The sequence below is a fragment of the Crocodylus siamensis genome, chromosome 1 (genome assembly GCF_052110815.1).
Source record: "Crocodylus siamensis isolate JL-2025a chromosome 1, ASM5211081v1, whole genome shotgun sequence".
Classification (NCBI taxonomy): Eukaryota; Metazoa; Chordata; order Crocodylia; family Crocodylidae; genus Crocodylus; species Crocodylus siamensis.
In genome coordinates this window covers 141,086,148-141,105,619 of record NC_143395.1, presented here as the reverse complement: position 1 = coordinate 141,105,619, position 19,472 = coordinate 141,086,148, and the positions used below count along the sequence as shown (strand labels likewise).

At 41.4% G+C, this 19,472-nt stretch overlaps 1 protein-coding gene across 3 annotated transcripts in view; it reads left to right on the top strand.

Moving 5' to 3' along the window:
* The window catches only part of ARID4B (AT-rich interaction domain 4B), a 150,289-nt gene that overhangs the window by 91,935 nt on the left and 38,882 nt on the right, over window positions 1-19,472 (top strand). For all 3 annotated transcript variants that reach the window (XM_090044428.1, XM_090044420.1, XM_090044411.1), the window contains exons 12-16: window positions 4,249-4,321; window positions 6,057-6,151; window positions 8,215-8,312; window positions 11,638-11,905; window positions 13,725-13,897. In XM_090044428.1, the coding sequence (XP_089900554.1) occupies window positions 4,249-4,321; window positions 6,057-6,151; window positions 8,215-8,312; window positions 11,638-11,905; window positions 13,725-13,897 (707 nt within the window). The remainder of the gene's footprint in view (window positions 1-4,248; window positions 4,322-6,056; window positions 6,152-8,214; window positions 8,313-11,637; window positions 11,906-13,724; window positions 13,898-19,472) is intronic.

Sequence of the window (19,472 nt, the reverse complement as noted above, 5' to 3'; positions counted from 1 at the left end):
TGTTCCAATATAAGCAGCCATTTTGGGTTCCATCATTTCAAGTACTCGCAGTTAAAATAAAATAAATACTTCAGGTTGATTTAATGAGTGCCACGCTCATGGGATCCCATCCTTGTTGCCAGTTATGTTTGTCTAAGGCATTCATAAAGAAATAACTCTAGCCACAAGTGTGGGGAAAAAGTGCTGCCAGATTGGCAAGCACAGACTATATTGTAAAAATGAAGTAAAACTATACATGTATTAGCATTAGCAGATGCAACAAAGTAACTTTAGATTCACACATGCAGATTCAATACATTCATCTATCTCACAGTGTCATTGTCTTTTTTTGCTGTAACTAGTCAACCAGGCACACAATACAATGTGCTTTCCTCTAGCGGGGGAGGTGGGGAGGGACTAGGGAAGCTATGAATGAGCAAGAAGTGAGTTTTGAAGTCTTAGTATTTTTAATAGTTTGGCCCTTGGACCTTTTTTTGGCAGAAAGAAGCAGCTACCGTGGCTCCTTCTACCAGCCTTGTGACCTTTATGGTATGATCTGGTGTCCCTTGGTCTGTGCAAGCTACCTCTATGTATGCCATAGTGAACAGCCATTGATTCTGTGTTCCCCAGTCTTGGAGGGATTTGCTGTGACAGTTCTTCTTAGCTTTGTTTCTACAGTGTCTCTAGCCTTTACTTCATAATCTTTAGTCCAGGAGATACTAGAGTAACATGCTTTTTTGACTCATGCAGTCTGATCCTGTCCTTCCCCCTCTGTGTGTGTCTTGCCCTTCCTTCCTCCTTCCACTTCCATTGCTGTATATACTGTCTGTGAGTTCCCAGCCACGGGAAGTTTCTCAGTCAACAGTATGAGAACTCTCTGGGGGCTTAAAGATGTTTGGATGGGCATGTTTGTCCAGCTCCCCCTAGGCCAGGGGCAGGCAAAGTCCAGCCAGCAGTGGACTCCATTTCCCAGCAGCCCCTGCCCATGTGGCTGGGGCTGGTTTCCATGGAGACTCGAGCCACAGCTGTGCTGTGATGTGCAAGACTGGGGTTGCCATGGAGACCTGCCTCATCCACGCTGGCAGGGCCTACAGCAGGGCAGGGCAGGGGCCTGCTTTGGAGCCGCCAGGATCTTGCAGTATCGCAGCTTGGGCCAGGGCCAGGGGAGAGCCATGATTTGCAGCCTGCATGCTTGTGCAGGCAATGGATCATGGCTCTGCCCCGGCTTGGTCCCACGCTGTCGCTGCTGCAAGGAGCCAGGGTAGAGCTGCAATCTGCCACCTGCAGTGTCCCTGCCTGAAGCGTGCAGCCCGCAGATCGCAGCTCTGCCCTGGCTCCTTGCAGCAGTGACATCATGGTCCTGAGCTGGGGCAGAGCTGCGATCTACTGCCTGCCATGTGGGCAAGGGCTGCTGGGAAATGGAATCTGGCTGCTGGCCAAATCTGCCATTTTGCCCACCCTTGCCCTAGGCCATGAAGAATTCTTACTTGTTCCCTTACAGCCAGTCACATGGCTTCCAACTGTACACTGAGGTAATGGCTTTTCTCTCACCATCACTTTGGGTGGACTACTGTGGTGACAGACACTGTAGAAACAGCTGAAATATTTGTTTCCTTGCTCTTTTCATTAAGGCTGCTTCCTTTCCAGTCCCCAAAGAGGCAGCTGTCAGCCAGTGTCTGCTCCCTCACTTGTGTGTGGATAGGTCTAGCTAGTTCTATAGGTCTAAGTCTAGATCTAGCTTCAGTCAAATATAGAGAGGCAGACTAGGCTTCCTGCTAGATTATGATAAAATATCTATTGTATATTCATTAGCACTGAATTGTTTGCTTCCTTTGCTTAGAATTAACCCATTGTGCTACCTTTTTAACCTGCCTGTTGCTGGCTGGCAGGTCCATTGGTGACCTCAGGGTGAGTAACACTGACATTATCTAGCCCAGCAGTAGGCTGAAAAGCCAGAATATTGAAGGTTGTGTCTCTGTACTAGACCTTATGGATAATACTTTTGTCTTTTGCTTCTGGGTAGGTGAAGTTTTCATAACTAATCTAAGGAATTGCTTGTAGTAGGATGGGAGAGGTGAAAGCTGGTATGGCAGCAACAGTTTTTCTTTTACTGAAATGGTTATGTCAGTTATAGAAACTGTGAAGTTGATTATAACTAAAAGGAATACCAAGGTAGTAAAGCTGATTCTTGGTTTACGTATCTCTCTGGGGAGAAAAAAAACCCTCCTCACAGCATTAGAACTGCAAGGAAATATGAGAAACAAATAGTTATCAAAATGTTTTGCACTTCTGTTTTATGTGAGAAGTAAGGTGATTTTCATGTGTAGGGCATATTTATTTATATTGATTATGGCATATAGAATCACCAGAGAACACCTAACTGGTTGGGAGGAACTGTTGCACTAAATCCAGGGCCGTCCCTAGGAGGAGCAAATCAGGATGACCACCCTGGGGCCTGCACTTTGTGGGGAAGCCCAGCCACTTGTTATCCCTCCAATGGTGGTGGCGGCAGCACCTCCTTCAAGTCCGGGGCCCACGAGATCAGGATGGGGACGGGGACCCCACATGGGCTGACTTGCCTTGAGCCCCGCACCCTGCTCGGGTTGCTTCTGACTAAACCACAGTGTTTTGCTGTTAATCTCCAAGTAAATTTATTATAGGTGTTGTTGTTCTAGATGTTAAACTTCAAGCAGTCTTTTAAGTCCCTGTTGTAGGTTTTCTCTTGTATTCAGTTGGTACCAGAATACCACTCCTTTGGCAATGTTTGTGTAATGTCTTTGGGCTTCGTATATTGTGAATAGTTGTGGAACCACTGACACAAGGATGCAGCAGGCACAATCGTATTTGCCAGTTCATTTTGGAAAGTGACTTATAAAAATCCTTGCCTCTGGATGAACTAAGTGATATCTTTTCGACCAACTGTGTAGGTGGGAGAAATCTAGACAAGTTTTTAAGTATGAAATAATACCCTTCTTCGCATCCTCGTACAGTCATGAAGGAGTAGCCATGTCTAATGACAGGGCAACTGAATTTCAGAATCTAGTATACTCTCTTGGGTAGGAGTGGGAAAATGTGGTCTGCAGGCCACACTGGCCTGCCAAATGATTTTACGTGGGCCCACGGCTGCTCCCCTGAAGTAGAATTATATCCAGCCCATGGCTGCTCTGGCTTTTGGTGTTTCTCACCTTTCTCCCTTCTCCATGCCAGCCAGCTGCAGCAGCAGCAGCTATTCCCCTCCCTGTCCCACCCCTCTGTCCCCAGTATAGGCTCCAAAGCAGGGAGCACTGAGCTTCTGGCCAGGCTTTTGCCTGGTGAGGCTGTCTGCACACCGTTCAGACCCTGTGCCCAGTGAATCGAAGCTTAGATGAGGTTCGCCATGCTAGCAGGGGAGGAGGTACAGGGGGAAGAGGCCCAGGAGCTGCAGGTTATCCAGGCACTGCTGGACTGGGGCCTTGTAGGGGCACAGGTACAGGGACTGGTGCTGTTCTGTGTTCCTGTGCTCCACTTTGGGCTGCACTGTGTGGGTGTAGCTGGAGTGGATCCTGCCTGACCCTGAGTCCCTGGCATGAGGCTGTGTTGGGCAGGAGCCGTGCTAACTGTACCCACATGGCCAAAGCTGGCACATAGGAATACAGCATGGCACTGGCCTGGCCACATGCTGGGGACTTGGGGTGGAGAAAGGGGTGTGAGGAGAAGGGAGAAAGAAAGGTTAGGTTTCTCTAGCCTTTGTTCTCTGCCCAGGGTTGGATACAATTATTTGGGCCGGAGGGCCATGTAGGGAGTTATGGTGAACTGTCGGGGGTGGGGGAGCAGAGGTTGCTGACCTGGACCACAACATTTCACCCAAATTCTCTGTGCCCCTCTGGCCCAAATAATTGCTCACCCCTGCTCTTTGAAGAGCAATACTGGTTTGTCCTAAACCATTTCCTGCCCAACCTGACACATTTAAGATATGGTCTTAATTTTTATCACAATTATCATGAAACTTTAATGATGTATTGAAAATCCATTAATTCCAAGCCATCCTTAATTTTTAATTTTTTTTATTTATTCATTTTTACAAGTAGCAGACTAACTTCTCTTGCTCATAGATCACTTAATGTTTTAGACTATAAACACTTCGTATAGTGTGTTGTCAATGTTTACAGTAACCTGAACTTCTCAATGTATACTGAATTTATTGTAATACTTTTCCAAATGAAGTATGTTAGGTAAAAATGCTAAATGAGACAAGTGATGCATTTTCTTTTCTTGTATTATTTAAAATAGGAAGAAATAGAGCCTTTTCCAGAGGAAAGAGAGAACTTTCTACAGCAGTTATACAAGTTTATGGAAGACAGAGGTGGGTGTTCTATCTTTGATTATGCATCAAATTAAAGCTGGATGTACTGCCCACACTATACTAAAGCTTTGAGACTATGACCCAGTCTTCCTATGCAGTTCATTTTCAGGAACTCACAGAATTGTATCCATTTCTTGTTCTCCTGAAACCCGGGAGGTGGCAGCCTCTCACTTTTTCCTTCCCCCAGCGTTCAAGCATTAATGGCTGCTAATGCAGACATATTTCTGCTTTCAACAATAGGTTGATGTGCTTCTTGTATATCCCCTTGTATATATTTGTATTAAAACTTAGTTCTGTTCTTAATTATAATGCACAGATTACATTTTTAAATTTTAACAAGTTATTTTGAGAGAGTAATTTTAAGATTGCTTGTATTATTTGAATGGTTTTGTTCATCCTCTCTTTATCTAGTGCCTTTTTAATACCATCTGCATGCTTGTCTATTAATAAGGCAGACTGAAGTGTCTTTAAAACAAAAGCTGTTTAATGTCAGATCTTTGAGAGATTTGTGTATTGCAAGGACATTGTTTTAAAAATGAAAATATTTCCTTTTTTAATTACATGGTAAGACCTGAGTTCAGAGACCTGTTTCATATATACAGGGATACCATTAATGCCTGCAAACTTGCATAAGGAATTGTAGCTCTGAAGTACTTGTTTTAGATGTTATTGATAAGACTGTAATAGTTCTTGTGTATTTAATATATTCATTGATGCATGTACATATATAATCTGATGTTTTAAATGGTTCAAACTGAAGAGAATGGCTATTCAGCAGTTTGCAAAAATAGCTATTGTTTCTGTAGAGAAACTGCTTCCATATGGGTGTTGATATCTACTTGTAAATATTCTTTTTTATATTAGTGTGTTTTGAGAAGAGTTGAATATTTAAAATTGTGCATAGGTTGACTAAGCTGTTTATTATGTTATTATATAGATAGAAAAATGACAAAAGACAGTATGGGTATGATATGGTCAGTGTAGTGCTTGTAGTAATACAATTAATAGTGTGAAATCGGGGATCTGGGTATTCCGTTCGCTGCAGAAAAATGTGGATTTTCTCCTTGGAAGGAGAAAACAATGGGAAACAATGGCCTTCCCTTTGCAGGCTGGCAGCCTTCCAGCCACGTAGCTTACTGCTGCCCCTGAAGGACCCCCTCCCCCACCGCTCCCTTTCCCTGCTGGTGTCCTATGAGTCCATGTGGGGCTGGGGGTCACCTCCAGTAGGGTTGTGGGGAGAAGGGGCCCGTGGATTGGGAGTGAGGGGTACTAGCAGGTTCAGGGGCTGTGGGTCAGGAGTGAGGGACAGTAGCATAGGCAGGGCCAGAGCACTGGCATATCAGATGGGAAGGGGTCACAGCCACAGCTGGACCTGCATCCACAGAGTTCCACAGGGAACTCTCATTTTTCATGATAAAAAAACCCAACAAAATCAAATGACAAATTATAAAGGTATTTAGAATTTATTTTATTATAATGACTGAGGCACTGATAGGCTTCCAGACTGCTTTAATGTTGTAAATATGTTGATAAAACATTACATTCAACTGATACCTCTATATAGAGTGGATTTTCATTTTGATTACGGGAAAGATTTTGGTGGTTTTGCATTTTTTTTTTCCCATAAGCAGAGAAAACTACTATCCCTGGAAATAATTAAGGTCTACATTGTTGGTTTTCTGCTCAGCTCAAAAGATATATTTCAAACTATATTAATAATTGTATTCTTTTACAGGCACTCCCATTAATAAACGACCTGTACTGGGATACAGAAATTTGAATCTCTTTAAATTATTCAGACTTGTACACAAGCTTGGAGGATTTGATAATGTAAGTATTAAAATTAAAATGGAAAGTAGTCCAGACCCAAGAAGTCTGTGCAAAATATATATTTTAGATATATATCTAAAAAAAAGATAAAATTAATAGTATATATGACTATACATGATTGCTAGGCATTCAACAGTTGAGAGAGAGAGTGAAAAGTAATTGTACATATGACTCTGTGCATGATTGCTAGGCACTGAAAAATTAATATTACCATAGCATAGGAAACCCACCAGCACTAAAACTGAACCATTCAGATAGGAGCCAGGTACAAATTGACATAGTCCAATTTCTTTGTGCATAGTCATATAGTACATCTTGGCATACTGGATAAATAGGCATGCGGTGGGGGAGGGCAGTTATTTTGGGTGGAGGGCCTCTTACTGGGTTTTGGTAAGCCATCAGGGGCCTCATGACAGGCAGTGTGGGGCAGATAAATATTAATTTTCTAATTTCTTTAGGAGCCCCGCGGGCCAGATAGAATGGCCTGCCTGGCAGGCCTCATCCGGCCTGTGGGCTGCATTTGCCTACTCCTGGCATATACAGTATGTCTCATTGCTTCATAAAACCAGTCAGTTTGCTTATTTTTCTGTGAAGAAAATTCTAATACTTGGTACAGCATGGCTCAGAGAATGAGAAAATAGTAAAGACTTCTGAATCGTTTTACAGTAAGACTGCAAAGGCAAGTGGTCCAAGTTCACATTTCTGATGCACTTCATCCCTCTGTGATTTGGGTAATATTTAGAAGACTGTGCTAGCTGGAGTTTCAAGTGATCTTGGAGTGCCTACTAGGGTGGAGACTTGGAATTCTAGGGGAAACGGGCTCTGCTTACTGTTATGACTCCTTCCTATAAATTTAACTCACCAGTTGACATATGTGTTTACTTAATTGGATGCAATGTCACTTCTGATGTATGGGAAAGGGTCACATGCACAAAAAACCAGTATGTGCTTCAATACCTATCAAGGGGAGTTGAAATAGAGCATATCATACAGGCTACAAAACTTCAATACAATAGAAACAGTAAGGATGTTGTTGAAGAAAAAAATCGTGGTTCGTTTCTCGGGAGGTGGAAAAAAAACTTTCAGCTTCAGACACACTTTATTAGTAATACAAAAGGTATATATTTGCAAATAGGGTCAGAGGGAGAAGACAAAAGATCAAGTCCCTCTGCCCCCGAGCATAATCATTAGCAGGCTTTTATCCCCTCTCTCCTGACCACATGTGCAGAAGAAGGAATTTTTACAACTCATTTCCGGTTCATACAAACATATATGTAAACATGTCGCTTCATATGTCCCATGTGCATTATAATTAACTACTTAAGTATGCGGGGCGGGTAGGCTTAATATGCATTAGGCTATCACGCGTGCGTGGATGGGATTCAGGATTACTCAAGGTTCATCCTAAAGGCAAAAAATGGCATTTGCTCTTATCTTAGCCTTAGGAATTTGGGGTCATAAAAGAAAGTGTGATTTAGTGTGACAAAGAGATAGTAAATTTGCAGGACAGAGAGGGAGTGATGCCTTAGTACAAAGGGCCTTTTGGTGACTTTTCCCTTCAATTTCCACCCCCCCTTTCCCTCTCCCATTAAGGAGACAAGGATGGGTAGCAGCTGTGTTTTTTTTTTTTTTTTCTAAATCTGCTATTGATAATGCATTTTTAATAATATTTCTAACAATGTAATGGGAGATCTGTTAGAGGAGGACTTAAAATGTTGTTGTCATGACTGCTATATTACCCTCTTTTCAAATTAAAACTCTTCTCTCTGACTGAAAAATAGTTTAAATAATGTTTCGTAAAGCCGTCGTGGCTGACTTGCATTTGAGTGGCCATACTATGGGTTATGGAAATACAAAATTACAGGAATTTGAGCCTGACCTATATAATGGTTCTAGTGGGGTTGAAATTTGTTTTACAGCATAACAGTAATTTTGTACACATTTGTATGGATAAATATGAAGAAACTGTCAATAGTTTTCTTTATTGTAGAGTGTTGACTTAAATCAGTCTTCTGTGTTTTATTGTATTAATATACGTATTTGCATTTTGTTTTTTGTAACAGATTGAAAGCGGAGCTGTGTGGAAGCAAGTGTATCAAGATCTTGGAATCCCTGTGTTGAACTCAGCTGCTGGATATAATGTTAAATGTGCTTACAAAAAGTAAGTGTGACATAATCCCTAAACATTTTAGGTGTAAAGTGGAGGGCAGCCTAGGCTAGTGCAGGACTGTCCAACTTAATAAGAGGCCAAGGGTTGCGTGCGCATTAGGCTGAATGCCCACAGGCGTAGCAGGGCAAGCCATGGACTGCTCAATAGGTGGGCACCCCCACTCCTTCAGCTGCACTGTATGGCCCTGGCCTTACCCTCGGCTCCCTGCACCAAGCTAGGGGCAGCAAGCAGAGAGGCCAGAGAAGAGAGGTGGGGAGCCCAGATGCCCTGCAGCAGCAGTCATGGGAATGGTGACTGAGGGGAGCCTAGAGACCTTAACTTAGTGTGTTATGAGCCCACATGCTGCCAGTTGGACAGCCCCGGTCTAGCAGATAACGGAATGGGATAGGAGTTTGGAGATGTGCATCCAGCTTGTCGGATAACTGTGGTTAAGTTCATTTTCCCTGTGACTTGGTTTCCTTGTTTATGAAATGGGATTAATGGTACATGTTTTTGCCAGGAGCTTTGAGAGCTATAGATGAAAATATTATATAGCAGAGGTAGGTGACACTGTAATGACTATTGTGGCTATTGTGTGTACTGTTGTGAAGTGCATATGTAGAGAATTCAATGGAAATATCCTTTCCTGGGAAGAATAGTTATGGTGTTATTTTGGAAAGAATGCAGCTGTTCATCTCGTGAGGGTTATATGTTCAGTTATATAAGTATGTCTTAACAGTTGAATATTAACGTTTTTCCAACATCACAAGCAAAACCTTTTCTGTGACTTTAACCTCTGCACCCTCCTCCCCCTTAGTTTCCAAGGTGGTGGTGGTAGTTTTGGTGGGTTGGGGTTTTTTATATATTTTGAGACCATATTTGCTAATCTTTAAAAAGAACTATTTGAAGGTGAAATGGAACCTAAACTAATATATAAAAACTTATATTGTCATCTGTTCTAAAGCAGTGTTTGTCAAGTGCTGTTCATGATCCACAGAATGAAGCATTTTGGAAACCAAGTAATAAGGGGTTTGGATTGCTTGGGTGGGAAGTAGTCCATGTGTGAAATTTGTTACTTTATTCATTGATTTGAAGGAATAAAATTTTAAAGAGTGGCTATGCAGTTCCATGGAAAATTCCTTTGTCAACTGCTATGGTCGGATGGCTGTCATATATGTATATTGTTAATATTCATATTTCTAAGTGAGCAATTTGACATTATAAATACTAAAAATAAACAGTGTTTTTAGTAGGTAGTAACCTTGTGTTAACTTAATATTTATAATTAAATTGTGTGGGGTTTTGCCAGCTGTTCTGGAAGACCATTGCATTTTAAAGGTAAAATAAAATGGCAAAAGGATATAGGAATGAGGAAGTTATTAATCAATGTCTGTAAGAACATAAGCAGCAGCCAGGCATTTCACTTGTTTGTCGCTATTTATAAATGTAGTTTGTCTGGAACAAGGAATTCTCTGAGCCTAGAAAAATAATTTTTGGTAACGTTTAGGTATGGTATCATCACTGGTAATCTCGAAGAGCTTTAACAAATTGGTCCAGAATTCTGTTGTATTGTGGCAATCATTGATAATGAGAAGTTAGTTGCTTAAATGCCATGCAGGTCTATTATTTCACAGATGAGGCTAGAGGAACATTGCAGCAAAGCAATAAAATGCTTAATACAATTTTGTAGTAAAGTTACTCACGCTCTTGGTCTTTTTCATATATAAAAAATCTGTGGCATGTCTGTTTGAAAACAAGCCGCTGTCAGTTGACTGTTTTTTTTGCCATGGATTATAACATGCATTATGACATCTGTTTTGTGTCTCAGCTAATAATTGGGATTAAGCAGGCTACTTTTTGAGAAACTGAGAAAATACTAGCTGTAATTACAAACATAATTTCAGATTGATTTGACAATTAATTCAGGCTCACAAATGCTTTTTGACTTTGATATTACTGGAGTAAGCAAATTGGATGCAGTTTTCTTTTTTCCTGTGTCCTTTTATAGAATAATGTTTGAATACATTTTACCTTTTGCCTGTGTTTTTCTCTGAGAAATATATTTTATATTTTTATTATTTTTCTAACGTTGATAGATTAGAAGGTCTCTTTAATGATTTAAATACAGTAGAAATGGGAGCCAAATAAAACAATGGACATATCCACACCAGATTTTTTTAAAAAAATGCATTTTTATTAACCAGTTCTCATATATTCCGTTTGTTAGGAAATAAAGTCTAAGGCAATATCATGGATTCCTTTGCCCAGTGTTGGCGGTGGCTGGATAATCCTTCTTTCCCATCTAAACCATATGGGCACTTGTGACAAAAACTGCACGTTTTTGTGGTGTAATTGTCACGCTGTACATGTACAGGGATTTTTAGTGATTTAAATGAGTGCAAACTAAATCACATCTGCATGTAGTTTAGTTTGCGGTGTAGCTATGTTTAACGTTTTGACAGCTCACCTCCCTGTCATGGGAAAGGTGGGCTGAAGGCAGAAGCGGCAAGAGGCCTGATCCTTCTTTTTTTTTTTTCCCCTGCAGAGCCTGTCTGGCCTCTCCTGCAACTGGGGGGGCAAGCTGCTGGTGGGCCAGGTAGCCCCTGAGCTGTGTGTGGGGGGGGGGAGGGGGGTCACAGTCCTTCCCTTTGTGGTGGCGGCACCCCCTGGGCTGCCCAGGCAGGCTGCTAGTGGATGGGTGCTGCCCTAGCTCAGGGTTGGGGAACAGTTGGATTGGGCTGGGTGCTACCTCTGAGCTGGGGTGGCCCATGGCGGTGCTGCTGCTATGGAGGGAAGGACCAGGGCCCCCCACAGCTCAGGGCCTGCCAGCAGCTTGCCCCCTGTCTGTGGGAGACATGGGCAGGCTCCACGGGGAGGGAAAAAAAAAAAGGATCAGGGCCCATTGCAGTAACAGTGATGGAAGCTCCTAAATTGAAATTGTGAGTTTTTAATCATCACAATTAAAAACCTACCATTTCAATTTAGGGAACTAAACCCCAGCACATGTACAAGACCCCATGTCAAGGGGAAACTCAATGTAAGGAGCCTTAATAAGGTGCAAACAGCTATGAACTGGTGGAGAGCAGACTTTGAAATAGTGAGCATTAATGAGGTGCAAGAAGCTGAGAGCAATCTGTTCCAGCCTGATATGTCAGTTTTAAGAAGTATCTTTAGTGTTGAAATCAGTTGGATCAAATGGCTACCAGGCTTACCTGCAGGTGTCTTCAGTACCATATGCTGTTCATTTTTTTTTGTATGGAAGGTTATAAGGACTTAATTGTGTAAATATGTTTGTAAGTTAATGTTATATCATAGAAAGTAATTTCTCCTCCTTCAGATATCTCTATGGCTTCGAGGAATATTGTACATCGGCTAATATTGAATTTCAAATGGCATTGCCAGAGAAAGTGGCAAACAAGTCCTGCAAAGACTGTGAAAAGGAAAAAGAACTGAAAATACATGAAGAGCCTGAACAGGATATAAAAGAAGTAAAAGTGGATAAGGAAGATTGTAAGGAAGAGGAAGTAGTGATAACTCAACAAGAAGAAGCAAAAACAGCTGATAATGATAGTGAAAGTAAAGAAAACGATAAGCCAACCTTTCTGGTAAAATATTTTAATCTTTCATATATGCTCTATTGCTAAATGAAGTTGTGTGGTTAATAGGCAGTAATGCATTAAGTGAGATTTGTCTTGAGCAGTTTGGTGGGGAATAAACTTAATTTAGTACCTATTTTAAAAGAACATATGATACAACCAGATCCATCTCGGGAAGACTATTACAGAAAGTCTGGAAGGCAAAATGCCCACAACCTCCACCAAAACAGTTCCTACTTCCCAGCTGTGAGGGGCTTACAGGTCAAATTCAAACCAAACAGTGGACTGCATACTCTTAGCAGCCTACAGTAAAATAACTTAAATTTTGTGAACCTGGCTTCAGATTTAGGCTTCAGTTCTGCAGTGTAGTGCTCTTTGGTGCATTTCCATCTCCCAGCAATATGAGTAGGGTTCCACAAAGATTCCTGGTTCTTCCGTGTGTAGTACATGTACATCAAGGTACAGAAGGCGAGTGTGTGTACCCTTTCAAAGTCTGATTTTAGATCTTTGGGGTTTTGTATAAGTAAAATGATTTGTCTGAGTGGAATCCTATAAAGGTTACAGCTTAGATCAATAGTTCTCAACTTTTTCAGTCATGGCACCCCTCCGCCACTTTTGGATGTGGCAGCATCCAACAGTGATGGTAGCACCAACAATGGTTCTTAGCTTATCTCAGTGCTTCTTACCTGGGTTATTCTGCCTTCAGGTAAAAATGCCCTTGCATGCCTGCTGCACAGCCAGCCTGGCAAGGGCTGGGGCATGTCTGCATGCTTCTCCTGCCTTTGGGTTTTGATCAGTCTCAAGCAGGCTGGAGATGCCTTGTGCTATGTAGCCCTTCCAGGTCTTGCTTCTCCTGGAAACAGGTGTGCTGGTGGATCTGTCCTGCATGGTTGTTTCTGGGAGGGTCCAGACTAGAAAGGGCTATAGCTGAGCCAGCTGTTTCTGCTTTAAGCTGACCACAGCCCTAAGGCAGCAGGAGTCTGCATGGGGCAGTTTTACATGGCTGCTGTTGCTGTGGCAGCACTCTAGTTGAGAACTACTGGTTTAAATCCTCACCTCGCTGGCTTAAGTACCTGGAAAATATGGTACCAGGAGTACTGTCTCACAGCTTATATGAAGTCTTATTGCTTTGAAGTCTTATTACCCTAAAGTCTTTTAAAGACATGGAGACTTTGAGGAGAATAAAAATGTTTTGGAGGATAAAATGGATTAGTCAATTTTCACTTTAGTTAGGTTAATTCTTAATCAGCATGTGCTTGACAATGTCACCATTTGGGGCTCTGTAGAAATGGTTGTGTTATGTAAAAAATGTTTCCATTGGAACTGGAAGAAATGTCATGAAATCCAGACCTTTCTAAGCATTTTAAGTCTGTTTTAAAATAAATTGGAATCAAATTTGCGTTAAAAATTAACAAGGTAACTTCATTTAAAAAAAAATTAGGTAAACATTTCATGCTAGATTTTTTAGCTTTGACTCATGACATTTCTTCAGAGTGGGGCTGTCCAACTTCTGGGCAGCTGGAGGCCACATGCTGTACAGGTCACAAGCCTTACTTGCGGCTGTGCAGAGATCACCTCCTGGTTCCCCCCTACTGCGTAGGCTGCCCAGCCCATTGCCCCACTGCATGCGTAAGGTGGGCAGGCTGGTTCTCCCCCTCTCCTGGCCATATGTGCTGTGTGGGTTACCTAGCCCAGCTCCCCCATTTCTTACAGCTGTCGATGCTGCATGGACTGTCTGGTGCCAGTGCTCCCCTCCACCCTTTCCCCTCCTTTTGCCTTTTCTTGAATGTTGATTTCATAAATTAATTCCATTTTTGTATTTTCCTAGGGAAACAAAAAAAACTTGCAAGAACCTGGGTATACTGAACCTGACCAAGAAAAGGAATTTAATTTAACCAAAACAGAAGTTGAAGCCAATTTGGAAGACCAAGAGGAGGAAAAGATTAAAGAAGTGGAAATCCTTAACACAAACATAGAGGCTGATGAAAAAGAAAAATCAGGGTAAGATTCTTTTTTGTAGCAAGTTAAGGAACTTAGCGTCACTTTTGCATGTTTTCTCAAAACTTGAACTTCCAATCAGTTATCAATGTGCTAAATTAGACCATGACCCTGTAAAGTTTTGCATACCTGTTTGTTTACATCCTGTGAATGGTTCAATTAAAATCAGTGGAGCTGCTCATGTTGTTTAATATTTAAGTAAGTGTGTAAGTCTTTCCAGAATCAGGGCCTAAATATTTACAAACCCCATGAGAGAGGGAAGTCACAGAATTGAGTTGTTTAATTAAAAATAATTTTGTCATCCTGGTGGCTGAGCTGTTTACTTAGTCAGATGCATGGTGGATTTCTGGTTGTCACCTCTTGCCCTTGTGCTTGAGAGTATTATAGGAGGCAGTGTTATACCTCTGACTAGCAGTTCTGTAGCTGAATAAGTGATGATACTGACAGATAAGATCAGAAGGGGCTCCTATTCAGTCCTCAAGATAATCCCTTTAAGGAAATGAAATTGGGGTAAGAGGTATGTGGGGCAGATGAATTAGGGTTGTATGCATGCATTTATTCCGAGTGATGGGGTTTTTTTGTTCATGTTTCAAAAGAGAGCAACTGGCATGTAGCTGGTAGAGTAGGGGTTGTCAATTACAGCCCTCAGGCCAGATCTGGCATGCACAAAGTTTGGATCTGGCTTCTGGCAGCATGTGGTGGCAGGGGTCACACAGGGGGCACCTCTAGGGTGCTTCTACCTGCTATTTGTCCAGCACATTCCTTTGCTGTGCTCCAGCTCTGTCTTTGCAGCCCCTGGTGACAAACCTGCCCAATTTTGTCTACCCTCACTGCAGAATTTGTCCCTTAGTGTGGCTGCTGGTCTTGGGAATCTGGTAATTGGTAGTGATCACTGATCAGAAATGTTGACTGCTGTGGAGGGGAGGCAGAGGTGGGTGTGGTTGAGAGAGCAGGGATTCCTGGGGCAATCCCTGAGGATCAGCAGCAGTTGCTATCATGTTCCAAGCTGCATCATCCCCGGTTTATCATAGAATCATAGAAGTAGGGTCAGAAGGGTTCTTGTAGATCTTCAAGTCCCAACCCCCTGCCTGGGCAGGAGAAAAAACTGGGCTCAAATGATCCCAGCTGGGTAGGCATCAAGCCTCTTCTTAAAGACCCCAAGGGTAGGAGCCAGCACCACTTCCCTTGGAAGCTGGTTCCAGATCCTAGCCGCCCTGACTGTGAAGCAGTTCTTACGGATGTCTAATCTAAACCTACTGTCCAACAACTTGTGGCCGTTATTCCTTGTTATGCCAGGGGGCGCTAGGGGAAACAAGGTCTCTCCCAAACCCTTCTGGTCCCCCTTAGTGAGTTTATAGATGGTCACCAGGTCCCCCCTCAGCCTTGGCTTGTGAAGGCTGAACAGGTTCAGGTCCTGCAGTCTCTCATTGTAGGGTCTGCCCTGTTGTCCCCGGATCATGTGGGTGGCCCTCCTCTGGACCCTCTCAATGTTGTCCACATCCCTCCTGAAGTGGGGCTCACAGAACTGGACATAGTTTATGAAAGTAGTCAATTTCTGTGCTGGAGGAAAAATGGAATGAAAACTCCTTACTAGATCCCCATGACTAACTGCCCTTGTCCTTACGGTATAAGTGCCTGCAGAGTGCTCTCAGGTGCTACTTGGCCCTTAATTCTCTTGAGCATTTTACTAACCTCTGTTAAAGTTCAGTGGCTACGCCAGCCCCAAATATAATTACCTTAGCAGGTGATACTATTCAATCGTGATTGAATAGAATAGACCTGGTATTTATGGTAGTGGTCTTTAAGAATAACTTATTACAGGTAAACCCTAATTTTATGAAGGTCTCTGATTTCTCTGCTTTAAAAATCCTTGTAAAATCTGCCTGAATGACTTATTGCTTTGATACAAATTTCTGATAACTTCAGGAATTCAAGATTTAAAAACTTCGCTTTGCTTGGTAGAGGCAGCATTTTTTCATGTATTTTGTTTTTTGTTTTGTATTTTTATCTTGCATCAATGTTTCTGTTATCTCTTCTGAAAATATAAGTTATGCCATACAAGTCTGCTGGAAGTTGAACTACACGAGGTTTTAGTTTCAATTTTTTCATATCCTAAAAACAACAAATATCAAATCTTGGTTGATATTCAAGAGCATCTCATGAGATGGATGGAATTCTTTGAACAACTGGGAGAACTGTAATTTTCTAATTTGTTTTGAGTGTATTTTTTGTGTGAAGTATATACTCAACACACAAGAGGGGGGGAGTTGATTGCTTTTTTCTGCAGAAATATGATGAGCAGCATTCATTTTGCATAGCTATCTGTACTCTTTATCCTGATCTACATCTGTCTGTTGTTTCTGATACTGTGCAATTTATTTATTTTTTTTTTCAATTTTTGTTTTTCAAAAACAAAACGAAGACAAAGAGGCTGCCAGAAATATGTTTTTCCTTCTTCCTTAATTTCCCTTACTTCCCCCAATTATGCCTGTGACTTCCTTAACTGTACTTAAACTTTTATGAGGTACAGGAGTAGTAGTCCAAGGCCAGTGGTCATTTTAGCTTAGTGTCACCTAGATGAGGGATGGGAAGGGTACTTTAGTTTCTCTTGTAACTGCAGGGAGTAATGCTGTGTCAAATATAGGAGAAAACACTTATTTTTATCTTGCCTACTGGTTTATGAGATGCCATAAAGTTTTGATACCCTGATGTAGGGAGAGTAAAAAGTATAGCACTTGAGAGAAGATTTGTCTGCTGAGATTATTTTTGGAGACATTTTATGGCATGAAAATTTATAGAAGCAGCTTTGACAAATCATTAATTAAGCAGTACTACTGAAGTAGTGACACTATAAAGATCTTCTTTTTTGAGTCTTCGTTGTTTGTTTATACTATTGACAGATTTTCTTAGATGATTCCAGGGAGGTCCGGTTCAAAAGTAAGATATCTTCAAATCATAGCTATGGGCACAAATCCTGCCTTTGATCCCTTTAAAGGTGAGAACTGCCCCAAAAATGACAGTCTGGGTGGTTTTACTGCTGATGGGAGCAAGGTAGAAGTATCTGGAATGCTGCAAAATTGTATTTTATTGAGACTCAGTGTATTATAGCATGGAAGGGTTTCCTGAGGCCTGGAAACAGGTGTGGTCAGTGTGCTGGATTTAGCCCATATGAAATTGATGATGCATTGTCTAAATGTTACATTATTGCTGACTAATTCACCAGACAGAGCAACAAACTGATTATTAGAACATTTAAGGATAATTTTATGAATAATTTGCTCAATTAAACTGTAAAATGCAATCTACTTTCTCTATTTGAGTATCTAGTTTTATGATGGAAAAGAATAGTCAAAAGTTATGCTGCTTCATTCAGGACTGAATTTGGACTGTCTCCAAAATGTCAGTCTGGGAATGAAAAAGACCTAGTCTAAAATAACAGGGTGCAGTTTGAAGACTTGATACCTTAATTTGTAACTGGATAATTTACCAGATTATTTCCTCTGCAGGAAAAAAATGCCTACTTTAAGGACCGGAAACTAGTTTCTCCTTGCATAGTTTCTACCCTTCTGTTCCATTTTTGGGTAGGCAGGATTTCAGTCCAAGCTTGCAAATCTTAGGATATCTGCAGGTAGTAAGGGTCACTTTTGCTGGAAGTCCATGACTCATCTCCTTATGTTCTTGATCCAATCCTTTCAAACAGTTTTCCTGTTGACCTCCCTATAGTCTCCTCTGGACTGGGTTCAGCATCATAGTGTAGGAAAGAGGGTGAATATGATGTGTATAGCATGCTAATACTGGCCCTCTCAAGTCCTACTTACTTGTGCAGGCTACTCGGAATGGTCATAGATAGATAAGAGCTAGTAAAGCAACAGAGGAGGCTGACATCTTTCCTCTGTGTACATATAGTATGTATAGGTAATAGGTGATGTGTTTGAAAGGTTCTTTTTAAGCTGATTGTAAAGTGGACAAGCTTTTAGCTTTAAAGATAATGCAAAATGCCTATATTGGTTATCCCACTAAGGAAACTTTTTTTTCTTCCTTGTATTGCCTTGTTCCTTTACTGTTTCAAACTTCCATGACAAAAAGCTTTAGAAATTCATCTTTCTCCAAAGATTAGGTTTCCCACTTGTTTCAACAGTGTGAAATTCTGCACCTTTAAGGCATAAATTTACTGCCAACTGGAGTTGAGGAAAAGACATGTCAGGTCTCCTCCTCCCCTTTTCCTCCCCCGCATGCCGTGTATTGTTACATAATTGTCTTTCTCTGTAGTATTTGGCATTGACCATAACATAGAGGGATGCCATGCTCAGAAAGTACTACTGAAACAACAGGGTCCAATGTTCTCTTTTGGGGGTGAGTGAGGGGCAGGAGATAATGAAACTGAAAGGCAGGAAACTTAAAGCTAAGAAGAAGTTTTGTTCCCCCTCCTTCAGCTAACAATTAGCTTATTGAACTTACTCCTTCAAGACTGAGGCTGAGAGTTTAGCTGGATTTTAAAAGGACTGAATATTTAAATAGTTAACAAAATCAAACAAGATTTTTGGAACAAATAATAAGACCTTATGTTTCAGGGTAAAAGTCAGCTTCTAACCAGTGTTAGGAAGAAAAGTTGGGTTTTTTTTTTTTTTTCTGGTCAGGTTATTCCATATCTGCTAGCTGTAGGGATTTCTCTCCTTTTCCTTTGAGGCATTTGAAATGGGTCACTACTGGAAAAAAGGTACTTAAGTAGCATGACCATTGGTCTGAGTTTGTATTGGAAGTCCCTGTATTTGTAAGAATTACCTTAGAGTATATATTTATATCACTGTTACTCTAGACTTGAAGTGGCCTGATGAGATTTCTATTGGGTCCTCCCTAATGCTTCTAGTGCATAGTGAAGAAAGCTTACAGTGGTGGGATGTAGGATGGTTTATTCCTGCATTTCCCTCTTCCTGGTCTAAGTATGCTGCCTCAGCCACCTAATGCAAACATATTGAACCCTTGGACTGTTGCTTTTTAGGCTTATTTTTATCTACCATTAAAATGTGAGAGTTCTGGACTGGTTCATACTCAGTATTCTCTGCTTGATAATATATGCAGGTTGCTTCTTACTTCAGTTGGGCTGAAATTGTTGGGATTTTCCCTTGAATAGTGTCTGTTTTCTTGCTGAAATTTACTTGTTAAAGGGAACATATGATCAAATACTGAACCAGAATGTTTTACGATTCTTAGTTTTGAGCTCTCCTGATCCTCATACTTCTATGCTTGACACTTAACCATAAATTTTCTTGGGACCTGAAATTAGCAGATTGTGCCAATGCTGGAGGAAGAATTCTGGACAGTGGGTTTGAATCTCTTTTGGCTTTAAGAAAAGTTACCTTAACCTAGCTTTTCCCCTTACTTTTTTCTGAATGCAGAGAAGGGCTAGGACTAATACGTCAATAAGCAGAAGTCAGTAAGTGAGTTAAGGAGATTATTGTTTTCACTTAATAAGGGTCGCATTAACAGTTAAGCTCCATACATGAAACTGAGCAGTGAAAGGCCAGACAGAAAGATGGGCAAATCTCGTATGCCCTGCTGCCTCCTGCATGTGTGTCCC